Source organism: Amborella trichopoda, chromosome 1 (assembly GCF_054954075.1).
Source record: "Amborella trichopoda isolate Santa Cruz 75 chromosome 1, AtrichopodaSantaCruz75HAP2 v2.0, whole genome shotgun sequence".
In the NCBI taxonomy this organism is placed as follows: domain Eukaryota; kingdom Viridiplantae; phylum Streptophyta; class Magnoliopsida; order Amborellales; family Amborellaceae; genus Amborella; species Amborella trichopoda.
Window position 1 is genome coordinate 24,070,418 of NC_142336.1, and position 23,109 is coordinate 24,093,526.

At 35.4% G+C, this 23,109-nt stretch overlaps 1 protein-coding gene and 1 long non-coding RNA gene across 2 annotated transcripts; both read left to right on the forward strand.

Moving 5' to 3' along the window:
* The first annotated feature begins 738 nt into the window (after positions 1 to 738).
* Positions 739 to 17,819, forward strand: LOC18432753 (V-type proton ATPase subunit E). The gene is given in 7 exon segments (XM_011624525.3): positions 739 to 924; positions 6,737 to 6,837; positions 13,074 to 13,230; positions 13,437 to 13,633; positions 17,266 to 17,304; positions 17,306 to 17,363; positions 17,500 to 17,819. Coding segments are annotated over 7 exon segments (690 nt in total). The 5' UTR covers positions 739 to 822; the 3' UTR covers positions 17,536 to 17,819.
* LOC148783753 (uncharacterized) lies at positions 1,249 to 2,956 on the forward strand. The gene is made up of 2 exons (XR_016045920.1): positions 1,249 to 1,441; positions 2,324 to 2,956. It is a non-coding gene; the product is annotated as an uncharacterized LOC148783753 (long non-coding RNA).
* Positions 17,820 to 23,109: the final 5,290 nt, after the last annotated feature.

Here is a 23,109-nt window from a genome sequence, read left to right on the forward strand (position 1 = left end):
GAAAGAAAGAAAAAAAATGGAGAGAGAGGAGTTTAAAAATGATGTCATTGTAAAATTTATTTGGGTTAAAGCATAAGATAAAATTGGTCTAGGGGTTTGAAGATATAATAAATAGAATCTTTATGCAGCTAGATAAGCTTTAAAACCTTGGGTTTACAGAAAAATCAAACTTAAAAATAAGGTCTACAGACATATTTTCTTATAAAAAAAATCATATATCTCAAAATAATAGGTAGAAGTAGAAGAATAGTAACCTAAAGGAGAATCTTTTTTTTTTTTTTTCCTTTAAACCCATATAATCTTTTTAAAGAGCAAGAGAGATTATAATATCAAAAAATAAAATTATAATAGGGTCTGAAACATCCAGGTAAAATTATAAAAAATTAATAAAAACTAAGAAAGTACGACCATTACAATCAAATTATCAAACTTGAGCCAAAGATTAAATTCAATAATTTTACACCGTCTTAAGGAAAAGTCTTTTCAACACTTATTGGTGAAAATAAATAGTGATTTTGTCTATTCTCATCACCGTTCAAAGTCTATTCTATGGTTACGATTATCCGGTAGTATTTTATTTTTTATTTTTATTTTTATAAATTAAAATGACCTCTAATTTGGAACGTGTATACGTATTGAGGTGTATTTAATAAAAGTATATAAAGCAAATTGATTAAAATACCGAAATTTGAAGCGTCTTATAATTATGGCACAAACAAGTCCACTCTGTCGGTCCTCAGTTGGTCTGAATTCTGAATCCTCCTCCCTCCCTCCACCGTTGCTCATCATTCATAGTTGCATAGAGAGAGAGGGAGAGAGAAGATGGATGATGCAGATGTTTCGAATCAAATACAGCAGATGGTGTGCTTCATTTGCCAGGAGGCTGAGGAGAAGGCCAACGAGATCTCTCTCTCTGCTGAAGAAGTATAAGCTTCACTCGCTCTCTCCCTTCACTTTTGTTAGCTGGTTTCATTATTTTTGGATTATTGTCTGTATGTAATGTCTATGCAGACGTGGATTTGGGCTGGATCAGAGCCCTTTTCCTGTCTAAATTGGAATCACATTATGCAACTTTGATTTTATTGCTTTAGATCCCACTAAATTTTATATTACCTGGTTCAAAATTTTTTTTTTTTGGTAAATGTTGTTCTAATGACGTGAGGATGTAATTATCATAACATGTATCGTGTTTTATTGTTATACGGTATGAAATGCATGTTTAACTGTTTGTATAAATGCTTCGTGTAGAACTTTCAAGCAAGAATGTTCTGAAAGGTTTATGAAGGGAAGGATTTGCTGTCTTCCAGCTCTCTCTTCTTCTCAGTAACTCTACTACGATTTGATTCCACACCAGTGTTTGCAAACTCGGCCAGTCCAACTCAGAACCGGCCAGTCAAACCGGAACCAGGCACTTGCTGATCCGGTTATGGTTGTCTGGCAGGTTAGTTTAAAAAAAAACAAAAAAAAATCCTAAAAAATAAGGGATTTGTTTGCAATGTGTTTTTGAATGTTTTTTTCATCGTTTTGGCAAATATTGGAAAGTGTTTTGGCCATGGGATACTTAGTTTTATATTTTCCCATATTTTTTTAGAAAATTTCAAAAATATCCTTGGGCACAAATTGTTTTCCGAAAATCCATTTTCTCACTACTTTTCAACTTCATTTGGATGTATTTTGTTTTATCATTGCTTTAAATATAATTTTTAGATTTTTTATATTTTTTTATTTTTTAACACTTTTTGGATTGGCAAGGAGATGCCCGATTAAGTGGAACCGGCCAATTTACTTGTTACTTGGACTTGGCCCTTGGCCAGTTTTCGAGGTTTGGATCTTATATATTAGTCTTGTGCAGGATTTTGAGAAATGTCATTTCCATTTCATAACTTGTTTTCTTCTATTCAATTTTATCTTATTGAATGCAATGTCCAACACCAGTGTTAAGGGACTTGGACTCGGTTGAGTCAGAGTTTCCCTGAGTTGTACATACAACTCGGTGTACATAAATGGAAAATTTTTTTTGAATACTGTATAAATTTTTTGTACATCATGTGGATGTTTTGGCAAAGATTGATGAGTGTTTTTTGCCCCCTATTTTTATGCTTTCCTTTTAGTTGGATTTTTTATTTAAATATCCCCAACTATAAATCAATTTTTTAAAATCTCTTATTTTTTTAATTCGCTTTTTATATACTTTCGATACTTTTTTAAGCTTGTTTGGACTTTTTAACGTTGCTTTTGGTATTTTTACATTTCCAACCTTCATTTTATTTTTCATATTTTTTTCTATTTTTTAATTTTTCTAAGGCTTTTTGCCCCTATATAGGACTCAGGTGCGAGTAACTCGCCATGGGTTAGGGCGGAGCTTGTCCCACCCACATGAAGAATGTTTGAACCTCAAATACATATGAAGAATCTTTATGCATGGTATAATGAGCGGCTTAGGCAGAGGTATCAAAAGCGCGTGGATCTCAACCTTTATTCAATTGTATGAACCTGAGGTGAGGAACTTACTTGGCTTGATGTCGAGCTAGCCACAGGGGCTAATGAAGAAGAACGGCCTAACACTAGAGCACAAAGGAGTAGAGCTGGGTCTAGTCGCACATCAGCTTCAGAGGTCAAGGAGGAGGAAGAGGAGGAGGAGGCTAATTCAGAGGAGATCGAGGAAGAAGAATATGTGGACGACGCCGAGGATGATAGTGATGATAATGCACATGGCGACTCTCAAGATAGCTTCTCTGATTAGGATTTGAAATTGAGATTCTTCTCTGATTAATTTCCCTCCCAAGACTTGAAAAATGATGATGAATTGATCATTCTATTGACTCTTGAGCTTGAGTTTTGAACTCCTTAATCTTTATAGACTTTTAGTTTGTATTTTGTAACTTTAAAGTTTGTGGTTGCAAATTTGTGCTTATGGTTGTTGATATTTTATGAAGTGTTTCAAGTTTCTAGTTTCTATCAGGGGATAGTGGATACAAAATCTCTGAAAGCTGATACTTTTGGAGTTAATGAATAAATTATATACCTATTATCACATATATCATCTCCATATTTTTTTTATGGATTAACTTATTTTTTTTTAGATTTTTTAGAATTTTTTATATTTATTGATTGCGTCGTGGTGATGCACCCCCATCCGGACTGCTTCGAGCCGCATCGCCGCGTCGGCCCCCCCAACGCATCGGGCCGCATCCTTCATTTTAAAACACTGATTCACCCTCTTTCAACATGAGCTTCTTGGCACCAAATCCATTTTATGGTACGGGATTCTTACTAGTTTGATCAAGACTTGGGGTTCATTTCCAGTTTCGAAAAAAAAAAAAGTAACTTGGGGGGTTCATTTTTGACCAGTTATTGTTCATTTTTGCTCTAGTTGGTCCCTACAACCTTCTTCCTTATGCTTAGATTTTTAATCCGATTTGGCTCATGTTATAAACTGCAAGCAAGAATATGAAGAGAGCAAATCAGCAAGGTCTAGAGGCCCTATATGAGCCTAGTCTAACCCAAGGGTTTTTTACAGTTATAGAATGTTCTGATGTAAGTTCGTGTAGAATAAAACTGCTGCTATACAAGGCACCCAGACTAAAACTTAAAAAATGGACACCCAAACATTCACCTAAAGCAAAAGACTCCTAATGACTAACTAAACCTGATATAATTTGAAGACATTCTACAGCTATCCAAAATTGGAACCCAGGATTAGAAAACTCAGTTCTAGAAACCAACCTAAGCATAATATAAAAAAATATAAAAAATGAAACTCAGAAAATCACTTAAAATGCAACCATATTCTTTTCTTTTTACCCTTTCTTTTTTTTGAGAATGTGCTTGTGTTACTTCCAAAAAAAATATCCTACTATGTTCTTTGAGCTTTTCAATTTGAACCTAGGTAATATTTCCCATTTTTTTTCGGAGTAGCATGCCCTGTCCATGTTGTTGCTCATTCCAAATTTGAGAGAGTCAACTTGTATATAGAGAGATATATGCAATTTGTTGGTGGTTTTTAAATACAAAATAGTGCATTGTTTATTTCCTCTCTTCATTTTGGGTTGTCTTCTATGGAATCAAACCCATCTCATCAGTGGACCCCATGGCTTCAGTCATAGTTTGAATGTGAATAGCTATACCTGTGGACCTTTTGTCTAAAAGTTTATGTCATGATTTGTGTTGAGTGGAGGGGGATATGTGAATTCCCAATCCAAGGATGACATGGAGTTGGTACATAAATGAGACACAAATTGTAGCCCTTTACATGGGTCCTAATTATGCTGATGTTGGAATTCTATCAAGGTTTACTGCATATCAGCCTATCAGGGGACATGGAACTCTCTCTCAAACATGTGTATCATCAACTAAAATCATGCGTAGGGTTGATCAACTTGAACATGAGGCCATGAATATGTCTTAAGGAGCTGAATCTGTCCAGGAATTCTCTTGTGTATTGGCACTCCTGTCAAGGAAATAGTTATGATGGAAATACGAAATTCTAAGAAATGAATTAGACCTTATGGAGGTTTCAAAAAAAAAAACGAAGAAAAAAAAAGCAAAAGGTTACATCATGCAATTTTAGTGAGACATTACCTAAATTGAGCATGTGAGGGCTCTAATGCTTCACACAGTAGATTTCCCTACTTACTTTAGCTGACATAGTCTGAGATACTGGTAGAAGCAACAAGTTTGAATACGTTGGATGTCTATAATTTAGAGCACTTGGCATATCTTGCACTTTAAGCGACATCTGGCAGAGATACTTCGAAGCCGAATTTGATACATGATTGGAGATAAGCTGCAAACTCTGTCTCGGTCGGCCCCATGCCAGTTATGCTAGTCCGAAGCTCAGGTAAAGGAGGAAGGTTGTGTTAGGTAGGCAACCAGCATAAACCTTTCCCACATCTTTTCATGAATTTGTATAGACGACCCTAAATAGTTGGGCTAAGTCTCGGATAATGATGATGGGAGATAGGTTGCTCACCAGATGTAAAAAGAGGATGATATACGGATATTGTATAGAGTTTGGACATAGTGCCTAAGAGACCTCCATTTGAAAAGCATGGAAGTCTTCCTACTCAACCACTTGTAATTGCTCCAACTACTACGTCGATTTTATGGTTAGTGTAACTCAGATTGCGAGTCCTCATCATCTGAAGTCTGGATGACACAAGATGAAATTACTTCTCTCAAGCTTGTCAAAAGATGGGCCTAAGTCTTGGCATTAACTGTACCACAGGTAATTTCCATAAACTCTTAATTGATGTCTCCTATTGATAAGAGATAGAGCTAATTTATCCACATTCTGAATTATAGTGGTTGATGCCAAAATCTGAATTGCTGTTTATATCATTTTTGATATTCTTGATAGTGGATGCATGCATTTGAAACTAAGTTTTAGCTTCCTAGTATTCCATTATTTTATTGAATGTTTTGCATTTTCCTGAACTGGCTATGAATTTGGTTTCATTGACAGTTTTTAGAAAACAAGTACCTACTTATATTCACCATTCAAGGCTACTTGTAAAGGATCATGTCACAAGGAACATGAAAGGGACACTTCCTTTGTGTGGATTTTGATGAGTCTCCAAATAAAAAACTAGTCTCATACTACCTCAGAGAGAAACTTAACGCTTGGTAGAAGTTTGTCCATCATTGTCTAGGCAACCCACATTTTGATGAACTCATGCTATTTTGACATTTATGTTCTCAATCTCTGGTATTCCTCATATACATGAACACAATGTCAATCTGAATAGCGTTTGGCTAACCAGCATGACGGTCTATGGCTACAATCATGGGAAAACCAGATCATCAAGAGGGCCAAGTAGCTAAAACTTTTCTCTTCAGGCAACTGACATTGCACAATACTTAGCTTTTGCATTCAACGTAGATAATCAAGTCTATGTGTCGTGTAATCCTATTTTCATATATAGTCATGAGGAGCACATTCCCTAGGGGATGATCCCACTCCAAAAATATGGTTCCACATTCCAGGAGCTGATGCTCATTTGAGCATGCCTTCAACCCCATTTAACCGGATCTCGAACCAATTTAGCATGAGATTGTGATCCATTGCCCTTAAATGTATGATTAGTTGATTTTCTTTGTAGTTGTTATATGTTGATTATATGCCTTATACTGATAGGAGCTCACACACACATATGACATCAACCTTAAACAATCAAACTAAGTCACACCTCCAAACCTTGCCTAAAGATGCATTTCCGGTTTTGGAAACCCCTATGATGGCCTGAGAAATCTATTTCCAGCACTAATTATCAAATTCAACGATCTGAAAATGGTGTGAATTCGAGCAGATCAATATATCCCTAATTATGAAATTCAACATTCTAAAAATGGTGTGAATTCGAGCAGTAGTGGCTCTTTCTTGAGGAAAGGAGCTTTTGGGCATGGTAATATATCCTCGACCTAGCTCCTGCTCCCAACAATCATGGTTCATATGTTTCTCACTTCTATAGTGAATTAGTGATCTTGAATGTTACTAATGCTCATATGATCTAGCACTTAGCAAAAGGGCTCTGTTAGTGGCATAATCAGATTCATGTATCATATAATATTAACATTAATTTAGATGAATATTATTACATCAGATACTGATTATTTTCTTATTTATTTATTTATTTTCTTACTAGTCAATCTTAGCTATTTATTTGTTAAAGGAATTCTTTTTCTTGTTCCCTCTTTTAGTCATTCATGCTCATAGTCTTTACTCTTCCCATCGCAGGAATTTAAAATTGAGAAGCTGCAACTAGTTGAAGTGGAGAAAAGAAAAATTAGACATGAATATGAACGGAAGGAAAAGCAGGTTGAAATTAAGAAAAAAATGTAATATTCTATACTTTTCATGCTTTAGCTCATTCACAAAGATAATGTAGTAATTACTTGTGATATTTTGGTATCTGCCTTTTTCCGGCACTGTGATCTGGTATATTGGTTAAGATTCCTGGATTTCACCTCAAATTGGCTGAAGTTCCCCAAAAATTCTGGTTAGAGTTTGGAAAATGTAGTCCAAATTTCATCAGAAATCCAAATCAGATCTTCACTTCAGAATGAATAATTACTGAGATTTGGTTTAATAACCAATGGTGACTGAATTTATGGTTGGTTCCACATCATTCTCTGATTACTGAAGAGAAACTTGCCTATAATATCATGAGTGCCCAACATTCTCTAAGATACTGTGATGCTTGTGTGTTACCCAATATACATTTGATCTTACTCAAGGTATTCTATGAAAATAATCCTTATACTCTCCTAATAATTCAAGAAAACCATTTGAGTGTGTCAGAACTTGTCATAGGAACAATTTCTGATTTTATCCATCCGAAAACACCCGTTCATTAAAAAATACCTGTTTTCTGTATTTAATTTTTGCAGAAGTGCAAAAAACTTTCCCCAACAAGTTCTGACATGTTTAGATGGTTCATTCAAAGTTATTTTGTTTTTATATGGGTTAGGTGTTAGATCAGTCGTCCTGAGTTTAAATCTCACTGCTGGTCTACCCAAAAAGTGTTTCCATTAGTGAACACTTATGGTTGTTTTGATTAAATTCCATTGGTCTTATTGCTAATTTGGATATATATTGGTGCTTTGTGAAACGAGTTTTTTTATTTTTATTTTTGAATTTTAGGTGCTTTGTGAAATGAGTTTAGTCTCTTCGGCATAGGTGTTCTTCATATTTATAGTGACCTACTCCATATAATTAGTATTTGTATCGGGGAAAGGATATTCGTTAAATATTGAACAATACTCAATAAAACTATTCGTGGCAGAAGGTGCTATACTCTAGTATGGTTGTCTTTTAGCTCCATGTGGCGACTTGATAGGCAGTTTGTCCTTTGACAAATACTTTGTAAAGCAACCCAAGTATGCTAAAGCTCTCTTTATGTTCTATAATGATGAAGATCTATTCATCCCAGCTTTCTCTTTTGGATCATTGTGAAGAGACTGTTGATGACGAATGCATAAAACTTGATTTTGGGAAATGTTTCTAACATCATAATAGTGAATGAAATTTCTGGGGGAAAAATAGAATTGAGGAATCTTTATGTGACTTAGGATCTTTCTAGGCCATAATTTGCTTTTGTCTTCCTAGACTTCCCATATTTATATTCACTTTTAAGATTAATGGTTGGTCCATCAATTTTAAGATTAAGGTGTTTTGGTAGTTAGATATGCGTACTTAGTATATCTGTGTTTGTCGCTGCATTTCTTGTTTGTCAATCCCTTTCAAACGGGTGATAGTTTCTTGATTGTATCTATAACTGGGTTGAATCTTGCATTGGTCATTTTGTTTTGCGTCTTCATGCATCCAATATGTAAAGGTGTTGGCTATGTGGCCTTTCAAGGCCTTAAAGCAAAGAGTCTTATGCTCAGTGCGAGTTAGAGAGAGACTGAATATGGGTGCTTGACGCACTGGGGCCTATATTCATATACCCCGAGTATTTGAGGCATTGAGAGTATGTGTTTTGAGAGTGTGAACGCTCGGGGAGGTGTGAGGGTTACCTCCTAGTCAGGACTATATTGATTAGAATGCCTCATAGTTGATGTGATAAGCCAGGGTTTGGAGATTCCAATCGAGAATAATAGAACCCAAATATTTAAAAGAGTATTCGCCCTGTATGGAATGGTCGGCTCATGGGATATGAGCCCGTATCCTAACACGAGACTGTTCCATGGTATGTGCAACCACAGTCGTAGGGGAAGCCACTTTTCGATAGTATTATCAAACTTAGAAGAGCTAGTGTACATATGCTTTGAGAGGACCCTTGTATTTGAGTAGGAACATGTCCCACAGGGGTGCACTAGTAATCTATTGAACCCCCGGTGACGGGAAGCTCTGGTTCAACGACTTTGATGTGACCAATTATATATCCCTGTCATAGATTGTGAAGCATAGGTCCGTTGGGTCGGCTTGAGACACCGGTAGAATGTCATTCGGGTTAGCTGAATAGAAGACTTCGACTAATGTTATAAGTTTAGAGATCTCATTTACCTTTAGCTCAAATTAATTTAAAATTGTTGAGAAAATGTGTAATAATGTTGAAAAATCATTTGGAGAATTTTTAGGATTTTTGGAAAAATTTTCAAAATTTTTAAATAATAAAAAATGTGATTTTCAAATTTGTTTGACGTAATACCAAACAAGGACATCATATGAGGATGCCACTGGATCCCTAGTGGCCATAGGGATGTCACGTGGCACCCCCACCTCCCCACTCATGGATATCATCATGCTGACGTCATATCCATGTGGGGACCTATTTGTCATTAGTTTTGTTGGTATTATGTTATAACATGTTTTCTTATTATTTAAAGTGTTATATATTATTATGACTTAAGTTTGATTTAAGTCGCATGTTTTTTTTTGCTCGTATGTGCCATTTTTAGCATGTGTGAAGTCATGGGATTTTGAGAATTAATTTGATTTATATTATTATCCACATATGATTTTGTGGCATGTGGATATATCTTATGTGGCACCACCTTATGGGCTTGACCCATGTGAAACTTTAGTGTTGTTGAAATCCTATTGGTGGTGTCATAAGATATTTTATTCACATGTACGAATGTCCCATATTACCTTTATATACATGTCCTTATTTTTTATTGACTCTCACAAATTATTAAAAAATCATGGGCATAAGTGTAAATATGAATTTGGACTTGATGGGAAATAAAACGGAACTAAGGGCTTTAAGGTAAAATGACTATAAACCTAGGTTTTAAGGAGTGAAGGGTGTCAAAAGCTCATCTATTGATCTTGGTGATAAGATATGGATGAGTGGCTTGAATAAAAACCTCTCATGTGCCATTGATCTAAGGCATCAAAGATCAAGATTAAATCTATCTTTATGATCTAAGTATAAAAGTAACTTATGAGATCAATTATAACCCTAACTTGAGTATTCCCTTTAAAGAGAGAGAGAGAGCCTGCTTGACAAAAACGTGGCCACCCATGAGACTATATTATTCATTGAGCATTCATTTGAAACCCTTCCATGGAGTAGTTCTTCACTAAGGTATTGATCTTTCTTATTATATTTCAATTCCTACCTCATTTCCATTATCAAAGCTTGCTATAATTCTTAATTTGCAGTAACTTTCTTCATCTTTTGGTCATAAAAACTTGATACTTGAAGAGTCTCAAAGCAATAGTGTAGTCCATACACATAGTATGTGTAGACTAGCTAGCTTACTCTTTGATCTTGAGTAGTTTACTTTGATTTTCTTGATCTTATGTTTCTGGAATTTTTATTGAGAATATACAACTGATGAGATGTTTATTTCATCATATTTGAGCATATGAAATAGTCCCTTGAGTTCTTTTTTGAATGTTGAAATGTTCGTGTGGTCCTTTATGAACTACATGGTGTAGTTTTACCATAACTCCCTTATTTTGTGTAGTATCTCTCTCAAACTTTGAAATGCTATTTTGATACATGTCTCTCTCATGATTTGATCACCATTAAGTAAAATAAAAGTGATAATTTGCTTCCCATTGTATTGGTCTCATGGAGTTATTATTATCACTCGTGCCTTAGACAATGAGACAAAATAAGTCCTCAAAAGGCCTTTTCGTGGTCCGGGTACAAGAGGTTCGAATCATAGCTTCCCTCATGTATGTTTGTGTGTTAATTTGATGTGTTTACAATTATTAAGTGATTCATGATTAGTTAAATTGAGTATATTGTGTGAATATTGAGATTGTTTTTTAATCTTGCAGTATGAGCTTTAATGTTATGCTTTATTGTTTATGTGAATTGAAATCTCATTAGATTATTATGATCAAGTGTATGAGACATTGTGATATATGATGATGATGAAGAGTGAAGATGAAATTATCATATAATTTTGATATAATGAAGAATTGTGAGTGCAAGTCATGTAATATTTTGTAGAGATGTACATTATGAGTATTTGAATATTGTATTGAGTTTAATTGTATTTTTGAGTAAAGGATTTGTCAGGGACCTATTAGAGTTGAATTTTTATTATTTACGTGTGTATAAAATATGTTTGTAGGCTGGAATATACATATTATGGTTTTGTATTAAGATATTCATGCATTTAAACCCTTGAGTTTTAATATAATGGAAAATTTTAAAATATTGCATTTCCGGCCCATTGGTCTTGTACCACCAACAAAAAGAATCAATATATTTAGTGAAGAAAAGAGGAAACTGGGTATTTAATCATAAAAGAGGTGGCTAGTTATATGTTTAAGCATCCTTTCTCACTCCTATCTTGTGGAGTCTAAGACTGAGAATTTATTTATTGAAGTTCAGTAAATGGAAATGTTCATGAAGTTGGAGATATATAGAGAATAGGCATCTAAAAAGTTTCATATTTCTTTAATGGGAGCTCAAGCCCTTCTAGGACATTCCATCATTGAGATTGAAACCGCAAGCAGAATGTAGTTGTGGAGCATTCTCCACTCTTCTATTCCATATGCTTCATTATTGTTTTCTTCTATTCACAGGTATAAACAAATACATGTTTGTTTTCTTTATGGGATGCATATACATTCTTAAGAAAAGTAGCTTAAGTATGTGATGCTTGAATAATTGTAAGTTCCTCTTTAATCCTTATATCGCCAAATAATCAGTAAACCTATTAGATTATTTCCAAGTGCACCTAAAAGCAGCCTTAGTTTTGAAACATCACTTAAAATTTTCCCCCAAAAAAATGATGCTAATGTCCATGGAGCATCTACACCTTGTTTTTCCCTAGATTTGTCACCCTCAATGGTGACAAATATATTTCTGATGGACAAAGGCCCGTTAAAAACACTTTGGCTTAAGCTTCATTAGCATCACAACTTCCAGCCAACCTGGTGTAGGTTTATATGATTCTCCTTTATGGTCTCTGAGCACACCTCCTATCCCAAAGGCGCTCAGAGCTTCCATCAAACTTTAATTTGATTAACCTTATATAGGATATTTCCACTTGAATCATTTAGTCCCATTAGTTGATTTTACGTTGCAATAGTATGCCACTTATATGTACAATCCTCTGTTTTAAAACCCCAAAATTTATTGTTAGCAAGTATCTATGTATCCTTATTTATGATTATTTTTGTGAATGGTATGGTTCCATTGTTTGCATACATAATTCTTTGACTATGATTTGGCTTACTCTCTTCAAATTAGTTCTATGCAGTGATTTGATTCTGTCGCTGTACTAAGTGGCTAATAAATACTTGTAATTGTTTATGAAGATGTACCTCATTCCTGGATATGATTGTCTGGTGTTGCTCTGAATATCGTATGCATGTTTGCCTTTACATTTTACTGGTGCAAGATTGGCATCACTTTTCGTTCAATTGAATGTCAACAACAACCCTCTTTTCTTGATTGGTTCAACAAGGGATCTCTGTTACTTAAAATTGTGTATTCTGATAAGTGTTATTGCATTGGGATATTTCAGAATATAGATCTGATGTATTTGCTTATTTCTTTTCAGTTTCATTAGTTAACCCATCCATTGGAAGAACTACTGTTTGCTTCTTGAAGTGACTGGCTATGGTCTCTCAACAGAAGAAAAAGTACTGGGGGATTATTTCTATTACTGTTTTGTTTTTTTAGTTTTCATTTGTCAATGGGAAGTACCCTCAAAATAAATGGTCATATCAAAGTGAAACAAGATTTCCTATTTTATAAGCATTAATTTGTATGCTGCCTTTAACAAAGCTTTAAGGGCATAAATTTTCATTTCCTTCTTACCGTGAGCCAATTGCTCTAAGCTTCCATTCTCAAGAAACCTTGTTTGTCTACTTTTGCGGCCTTTGATCTTTTACCTCCTTTTCTATACTCTCTTCTCGGTTCATAGTATTTTTTATTTTGTAGCAAAACAAAGCCTGTTTTTTTCTCATGAGTTCTTTTAATTGTTTCCTGAAGAGTAATGATTTTGGTTATTGACTTCTATATTTTCTTCCCCATCAGCATATTGTAGTCATATAAAAAGTTGTGTGCGCACATGCATGCGTGTGTACATGCATGAGTGTGTATCTAATCCTAAGCTTATTTGCAATTAATGCTATTAAAGGATCTATTGTGCAGTGAGTATTCAATGCAATTGAATTCTTCGCATCTAAAAATTCTGCAAGCTCAGGATGATCTGATTAACTCTATGAAGGAGGCAGTGGGTAAAGAGCTCGTGCACGTTAGCCACAATCACCATGTTTATAGAAAGCTTATGAAAGAATTGATTGTTCAGGTACATGTATAACAGGTACCATTTCTTTTTATTTTGATTTGAGAAGTTGTAATTCAGAAACGTTGAGTTCAGTGCCGCAAAATTTCCCTACCCCATCCATGTGATCCCTAAGATCCCCAAACTGCATTTGTATGTTTTATAGTTTAAAATTACTTTCTCAGTTCTTCTTCTTAGAAGAATGCTAATATTATTAATCGTCTTGTCAGAGCTTGCTGCGACTGAGAGAGTCTGCCGTGCTCCTACGATGCCGCAAGGCAGATCATGGTTTTATTGAGTCTGTTTTGCATTTAGCAAAGCAAGAGTATGCCGAGAAAGCGAATGTACACCCTCCTGAAATTATAGTTGATCATCAGGTTTATCTGCCACCTGCACCAAGCCATCACCACATGACTGGGCCTTCCTGGTACTCACACAAACTCTCTCTCTCTCTCTCTCTCTCTCTCTCTCTATGTGTGTGTGTGTGTTCATTATATATATCTATAAGTACATGCACAATGAGTTGTGGAGACTGTTAATATGTGTTTCTCTCCCAGACAAAGGACATGCATAAAAGAAAACAATATTGAGGGAAGAAAGAGATCTTTTATTTTTGATAAAAGGAAAGGAGGAAAGAAATTATTCTATCAGAGAGAAAAAAGAAAAGAAAAGACAACAAATAGTTGTCTTTTTTGTGGAGTGTACACGTGCGTGCGTTCCATGTGAGATAGAAGATACAGAAAGTAGAATTCCTTAGACTTACTACTGGCATATTTTGTCACAGGCAGACAAGCCAAGTGCGTAGGCATCATCTCAATTTTCCTTTCGCCTGGCACATACCCGTACTATTATAAACACAATCCAGTTCTCCTAACGTTTGCTCTAGGTTTAATGCTCTCTTAACAGGAATCCTCCAATCGGAGCTCAAATAACAGTTGGCCCTGGTAGAACTGGAAAATGATGTGTGGACACACTGAATCTGGGCTCCTTTGGATTCCATTTCTGCATGTATATGATTATTAAAGTGCGTAAGCCCCTATTTGGATTGTTCTGGTTTATGAAAAATCCAACTTTACCTAAAGCAATTTCCCCAATGGTTTATATGTGAAGATGGGTGAATAGACCAAAGGTCAATAATTGCTGTTAAGCCAGACCGTGGTCAATATGGACTTTGACTGCATCGGGTTGGGATCCTGGTGAAACTTGGAATGATGATCAATGTAGGCATCATAAGCCGATGGTAAGAACTTATAAGGATTTGGATCATTTTGATCCATCATTAGAAACAGCGAATCACTGAGGGCCCGATTTGGCTCTATAGGCCCAGCCTATCAATTCCAAAATCTAATGAAATAGCCTGAGATGCACTAGATTTTCATAGGCAATAGGAATGATACTCCCCAAGCCCAATCAAATTTAACAATATGAATATGCCAAATCATTGTCATTGTAAGTCTTGGATCATTTTGATCCATCATTAGAAATCAACAAATCACCGAGGGCCAGATTTGGCTCTATGGGCCCTGCCTATCAATTCCAAAATCTAATGAAATAGCCTGAGATGCGCTAGATTTAAGACATCATAAGCTTATCCTCCAAATTTGATAATGTTTGAATGTCATTTGATACTGCTTTGAAGCCACCATCAGTCAAAGCATGCCCTTATGGCCTAATCATCAGTTTGCATTTTGAAATCTTATCAAACAGTCAGTTTGAGTTCAAATTTTGTGGGAATTTAATCAAGGCAATGTACGACTTTTGTCCAGTTTTATAATAATTGGATATCATTTGACTTGCTTTCAGGTTTTGTTGACAGTCAGAATGCTTGACCACTGTTAACTTGGAATACCTAGACGAAAAAAAAAAGAAAAATTTTATTGACAGTCGGAAAAAAAAAAAAAATCCTCAATAGGGGTTGAAACTTATAGATTTTCAATATAATGCTTTATGGGCCCATTGTTGAAATTTCATAGAGTTTGGACATTGTTTGACCTGCTTTTGGTTGCACTGGTTATCAAGGGCAGGAATGTCCAATTGCATGAAACACTGTTCATGCTTATAAGCCAGGAAATACTGGTCATCGTACTGATAATCTAACTTGGAATCAGGATTTCTCCTTGATCCTAAGGAGTTTTCTCATGAAAATTGGTGGTTCTGTTCCTCGTACACTGCTCTACAATCCTAATAATGGTTTGTTTTTTGGAAGTGATTCAAGCCTCAAAAATTATAATTGTAGCAGACTGCATTTTTACTGTTGGTCTGAATTTCAAACTAAGATTCTCCCAATTCTTGGAGAGTTTTCTTATGAAATTTGATGGACATATTCCTCATGAGATGCTCTTACAATCCTAGCAAAGGATTATTTGAAAGCAGTCAACAGCTCCATTGGTTGCAGCCATTCGATGAAATTGCAATGAGGTGGTTTCAACAATTAATATCTCACTCATCATTCATGCTTTTTGCTCAAGATTGTTACCATTGCTCTATGAGCCTGTAAAAGATGAGGCACAAAACCTCGTGGTTAGTAAGAAATTTAATGAAACATGGTGACTGCACATGTCCCATCTGCTTGACCATCAGTCAATGTTGATATCTGCCTACCTGAGATTTTCTCAGGGATGTTTCATGTACACATTTGGATATGCTTGAACTCATCTGATATCTATCCTTGTACGTTTTTATGAGAGTGAGGTGAGATGATTTTAGACAAATATCCATGTCTAAATCATGTTAATCTCTCCAAATGCCCTATAAAGCACATTTATGATATTGTACTAGTTCTCTAGAGCAGGGTACTGCAAAAAGGATCTTCTGTAACTCAAAGGAACTCAAAAGCTTTGTTTGGAGAGAGAGAAACCCGATATTAGGGCTTGATTAAGGAAAGGAATCGAATGACAAAGGCAGGGTGACCTTCCTGCAAATGTAACCAAGTATATGAGATGTTTATAAGTCCTAAAGTTCGAGGCCTATCTCTTGTTTTGTTTCTTTGATTCTTTCATAGTCCTGAAATCCAAATCAAGGGTTTTCAGTCTTGTACAAAATGAGATTTATGTAAATGAAACATGATAACTAAGGGTTCATGGAACTCCTCGTACCTAGTCTTTTATGTTAAGAAAAAAACCTAGGTTATATGCAATCTTGGGTGAATTTTTTAATCATTTGTATTTGTATCTCTCTCTCTGTTTGATTAGCTATCTCTAGGAGTAATATATCCATACGAACACATTTTGCACAACAACCCCTTGTTTACATGGACAGTATCCCTAAGTACTGAAATTAACAATCATTCATCCCTTAAGATGCCTATGCAAAAAGTTGCAGCGTGTATTTCTTGACAATTCATGAGAAGTTTATTTGTGTAAGTGTTGATGTGCATGTGCATGCTCCAGGATGTGGGTGGAAAGTCTCTACGTGGGACGCCCAAACTTCTTGTTTTCCTTTTTCTGCTTTTAGATAAGTAATGGGTTTCCTCTTGCTTTAGATCGCTAGGCCCGTTAGTGTCCAATAGTGGTTGGATGAACCATCTCTATGTTTTCTTGATTGGCACCTCTTTTAATGTTAAAATGGCTCATTCAACTAGATCAATTAGAAGGTTCCATCCTTGACATTGTGGTTCAAACTTAGCTAACCTACACACCTCCTGCCATTTGTTGTTTTTTGGGGCTCTAAGGGGTTGGAAGATCAATACATAAAAAAGGGTAAATGCTGCAAATGACACTTTGCTGCCACAGGATCGTGAGTTGCATCAGGAGTAACAAGATATAACAAATCTGATCACTCTTTTTAAGTTCTGATGTGTATCTTTCTGTGCACTTGAGTAATTAAATGATGAAAGAAATAACATAATGAAATTTGGCACCTTAATTTTGTATATTGTCTGTGTAAATGAGGGTTGGTTTGAAACAGGAAAAACATAGGATCCTTGAGCAACAATTTTGAACACTTGAACTTTTGCTGTTAATTTGATTCGAAATTGGTAATCTGGTCTTTCTGATAGTGCTGGTATGATGATATCTAAAAGATCAATGTCTAAAAACTTTTCTCTTTACTGTGATTCAGCTCTGGAGGTTTGGTGCTAGCATCTCGAGATGGAAAAATTGTGTGAAAACACACTCGATGCTAGGCTGGATGTAGTTTTCCGACAGAAGTTGCCTGAGGTTCAGTTCACTTTATTACTTGCTCTTGCTCACGATTCTCTTTCTTGTTTTTCATGTTTTTCCTTTTCATTTCTTTGTAGTTTATTGTGTAATAAATGTTTGTTTGGTTTTAATACATGTACTCCCATAATTGCAGATCCGCAAGCGTTTATTAGGCAAGACTGTTGTGTAGTCCTCCACCTTAATTCTGCTATAGTTTGTTTGAACTGCAGAATATTGTATCATCGAACTTGGCCCTTGTGAAAGCCTGGCCTCTATTCTTTCCTGTTTTGTTTGTTTCTTTCATTTTTTTTTTCCTTTTACATTTTTTTCTGAAAAATCCCATTATTTGGGAGCACCCCCTTATTCATTTGAAACTCTCCATGATTTCTCTCATGTAGTGTTTTGGTGGATTTGAACAAAATTTGAGTGTTTATTAGAAAACCAAAGGGGCAGTATGGTTTCATCATTGAGCAAGGATCTGTGCATTTGTCATCTGTGAAAACAAAGAGCTTCTAGTATCTTGTTACCATTATGATGTGCCATTTTGGATATTCTTAAGTACCTATTGAAATCTGGCTAGACCATTATAGCTGATAATAGATTCCAGGAATGACTCTTGGAGTGAACTTATTGGCGAGGCCAAGACTGAATGGCTTAAAATTGGCTTATCTAGTTTAGCCGCAATCCAATAAACTGCAGCCACAACTTTATGCTTCACAATGCATTTGATCTGATGTGTAAGAAATCAGCATTTCTCATGTGCCATCAACATGGTTACCAAAACGTGTTGTTTCCAGTCTACAATATAAAAAGGAATTTTTTGTATTTGGACCCTGATTTTCAGTTCAATTTCACATTGGCGGCTCCCTAGATTTTCTCTTTCAGGCGGCATCAAATAACTTCTGTCATCGGACCCATAACCTCTTCCCCCCTTTTTTTTTTTTCATATTTTTTCGTAACTGCCATATACAGCTCCTCAACCATTCGAGTCCTTTCCCCTTACATTCCTCTTTTACCGCTAGCCCAAACCCATACTGTTTTCCCGTTATGTGTAGAAGAACTAGAAAGAAGAGATTCAATTTGTTGGAAATGGATCCCCTGTAATGAAGCTTTTGGAGGATGATGAGGATTATTATGTTCACCTCTATTTTTGAGTGTTTCTTTTGATTTGGGCCTTTTCTGGTGGGTTTAGGGTTAGGCTTATAATATTTCATTTCTTATATTCTTGTTTCAATATCTCATTAGGTTTGTGAAAATCATTTCTTATATCTCGTTAGGACCGAAAGATTTCATTTCTTAGTTGAATTACGAACTTTATGCCATGAAAATCTTCCTTTTGAGATTTGACTGCTAAGATTCTTTCTATTCATTAAATTGAAAAATAGCAGTCTTCCTACTATTAAAACAAAATGGGAAAAAATTTGTATAAGGTTACAACTGTATTTATAGAATTAAGGTTATAACCTTGGCCACTTTTTTAAAAGACATTTCAAATCTACAATATCCACATACAATGGACGGTGTAGATCATCACATTCGTCTTCTAAAGGTAAGGTTACAACCATTCTCACCCTTGAAAACACAATCTTCTTCTACAGATAATGTTACAACCTTATATTAATTCTTGCCCTTAAAAAAAACACTAATGTTCTTCCATTCTATGAATGAGAACAAAGATTGTGTGGTGGGATCCGGATCACTTGAAAGCTGGAAGAGCCAACAATTATCAAATTTAACGACTTTTTGCAATGGGTCATGGGTTTAGCTCGTCACAAGAGTGTACATGGTCTGGTGGGAGATGGTGCCTGAGAATTTTGCATGTTGGAACAAGCTCATCAACTGCTTTAATAAATAATTTGTGCAGTAAATAATGAATTGATGGAGAGAGAGAGAGAGAGAGAGCAGCTCGATGGGAGAAATAGGAGAGAAGGGGAAAGAACTTGAATGGGTTAAGGGAGGTTCTTTATGGGTAGTTTTTTAAGTAAAATATAAAAAAAGAGGGGTGAGAGGTAACAGTAGGGTCCAATGATATTTTTAAAATTTATTTAACTATCTTCATCATCCAAGTTGTATCCTAATTATTTGAGTCTTATTTAATGCCACCTGAAATAAAAAACTAAAACTAAAGGGCTCTCATGAAATTGGCACAAAAACAGGGGGCAGTATGAAACTTTCAGGTATAAAAAACCTTATACATGTCATGCGGGCCGTTGTGATACATCATGAGGCACACAACCAGCGTGTTGCATTTCATCTCAATTGTCCGTTTTCATCACAAACGGGCAATTGTGATGGAGTTTGTCCATTCCTGTGCTTAAAATGGATGTTATTCTACTTTGGAGAAAATGTTCATCCCAACCGGATCATTGAGAATGGAGAGATAGATGCAGTGTAGCTCATTGTTTGTGTGCTGCTTTGCGTTAATACATGGCCATGCGATATAATGAGAAATTTTAGTAGATGTGTTTTTATTTTGAGGGTATTTGAAAAATATTCCCAAATTATAAATGGACATGGTTTTTATGTGGCCGAGCCTGCATATGTAGAAATGAAGGCCTCTTAATAATCTATTTTCGAAATGGATTTTAAGACTTAAGTTTTAAGGACACGTAATCTCTAACATGGGGATCATGAATATAAAAAAATAAATAAATTTGAAAAACTTGAAATAATAATTCTAGTGAGAAAACATTTGGAGTGTTAGTTTTCATTATATTTAGATGGAACACCTTACTTGCATCTATCTTTAAGATGGATGCTTAAGACTTTCTGGACCGCATATGTAGGAATGCGGTCGAGCCGCATGAGACAATTTTTCATTATAAATTAACGAGCGTGTCCTTATTTTTATTTTTGTCCAAAATGTCCTTGATTGGGAATTTGGAGTTCTGATTGGCTTTTTTTTGTTATTTTGCCCTCGTTCTAGGTTTGGAACACCAAGTTTCAAACCATTCATTGAATTAAAATTTCGGCTTAAAACTTGAAATTCCTAACAATATTGCCCAAAAAAAAAAAAAAAAAAAAGGGAATTTCAAACATAGTTTTAGTTAGGATCTCTATTTAGAACTCCAAGTCCTGAACTGTCGCCTGCCAACACACCCACACACACAGACAGACACATACACCCACAAGCAGGTCAGGACTAAACTTGGAGGGTTTTTGGTTAAATTCTTGTTTTGGAACTTGGAATTCTGAACTGACTTTAACTAGAAAAAAGTGTGGGATTTGGAGTGTTGAACCTGGAATGAGGGCAAAAATAAACCAAGCTAGTTCTGAACTCCATGTTCCCAATTGAGGGCACTTCTAAACAAAAAAGGGGCAAAAAAAGGGATGTATATAATAAATTTTTAAAATTTGAAGTTATATACAGGTTCGTGAGTCCTCGTAAGCCTGAATATACACTCTTAGTTTATATGTTACTGGCAGGATGCCCCTACACACGCTAAAAAGTAAGTTGGTAGTAGGAAGATGAAGGAACAATCGTAGATATCTCAAATAGTGCTTGACAATTTGCAACACTATATCTTAGACTCAATTCCTACCACTAAGGAGTAGGGAAGTGGCCTTGTCTTCGACAATCCAGGAAGAGTGTGTTGCTTCTTCTGTTGCATGGGATTAGGTTTAGGTTGGAGTTTAGCTTGTCACTGTTGGGGTTGGGATGGTGAGCGTTGAGTTTCTCTCTCTAGGTTAGGAAACTTGGGCTTAAGTTAGCACTTTCTCTCTCTCCACACTAGCTTTCTCTCTCTAGACATCCCTCTAAGCCTCTAAGTTTCATCCTTCTAGCCTGAAGAATGATCAGACCTTGAAGCAAATGGGCAATTTAAAAGTTAGATTTTAATGGGTAAATTAACATTTTCTCTTGTGTTCATTCAAATGGCAATTTTTTTTGTTGAAATATCAATGGGGTTGCCTTTGGAAGTTCTGGGGCTTTATTACATTCCCTCAACTTACCCTATTAATTTAAGGGTGCGGTTTGTATAGAGCCGAGGCTCTAAACAATCAAATTAGAGCCTACTTTCAAGTAGTGTTGAGAAATGTGGTTTAAATCTTTGTGATAGCCTTAAAATATATTTTTGTATTTATTTATAAAGTTTAAAGCTTCAAATATAGTACAGATCGATAAATCTATGAAAACGTGAAAATTGATGATCCAAAAATGAGTTACAAAATACATTATTTTCAAAACTTGAAATTCATTTCTTTCTCATGTCTATGCATCTTGTATCGAGATGATCAATTTGAAGATATTTGAGTATCAAAACAACATCTTTTAGTGAAAGTTTTGAGATAGGCTCAAATTTGATTGTTTAGGGCCCAGCTTTACATAAATTTTTCCCTTATTTTGATCATTTTTTATGGATTCATGGCTATTTTATCTCGAAAAAACTCGTAGGTAATCAAGTTAATATTGTTTTTCCACACGTTTTATTCAAAAACACCTTGTGTTCAAGGAGCTATGGGGATTTTTGTGGGCAAGGTCATTTTATAAGAACATTAGTTTTCTGATTGTCTACAAAGAGGCCATTTATCTTTTATACATGGAGGTCACGATCATTCTTGTCCCTTAAACTTTAAAATGGGTGGTTGTAAGAGTGTTATTGAAAAGATAAAAAGTTCAAAAAAAAATTTCTTAGACTTCGTGTCTCACTCCAAGCCATCCAACTTTACATCTAATGAGTGGAAATTATTATGACCTCCATGTACGAAAGACAAATGGTCTCTTTATAAACAATTGTCATTGAATGAAGAGTGTTCCTCCAAAATATAAACTCAAAATACCTCAAGCTTTGGGAGAAATCGACCGAGAAGTGAGCCCTTTTAGTCACCTACTTTGTGGTCAAATATGTACTAATCCAAGCAATGAATCCTTATGATGTATATATGGATGGAAAGGACATTGTGAATGGAATAATTCCTTCTAATTTTAGCTCATTTTATCATAGGGTCTAGGGGGTTATGGCCAAAAGAATAAGATACTGTCCTGTGTTTGTTGTCTTCCTGCCTTGTGAGTAGTGCCTGATGCATCATGTGAACAGTATGGTCGCCAACATGTTCCCTCATAGGCCCTTTTGAAAAGACATCAAACAATATCTAAAGGACTTAAAATTTTAGTCTTAAAACTTTTTAGGGGCATGTCTATCACTCTACCAAGTTTCAACTTCGTCGGATGCCACTTTCCAGGGGCTTTCTTGCAAATCAACCTATTTTTCCAATGCTATTATGCACCTTACATGGTCCCCAAATTGGTGATCACATATCTCGGGCCTCCCGCTATTGGAGAGCCCTAATGTTTAAAGGATACTTTTAGAGTCTGCTAGATTAAACTTCAATCATTTTTTACTGCTGCCTTTTCGGTTAGGGTTTGACTAATCTTGAGAGTATGCTAGATTAGAGTTTGGCTCATTTTTTACGCTCTTTTGAGCCTGTTTGGTTACGCTTAGATATTTAGATCATCTACATAACATTCACCCTCTTTATTTAGCAATTAGTTAAAGATTGTTGTCATAATCATTTGAAAGTGGCCCCAACATTTTTTAGATTAAAAGGCACGCACTATAATAATTGGGTGTCTTGAAAGCGATTAATTCTGCCACTGCTAGGTTTATTTTGATATGGTAATATCCAAAATATTCTTTCATGAAGGGGTAGAATTTGGATTTAACTACAGAATCAATGGGGACCTCTGTGATGGGTAGGGAAAAATCATCCCACACAATATTCAAATCCCTAAAATCAACGCAAACTCTTATTGATGGCTCGGTAT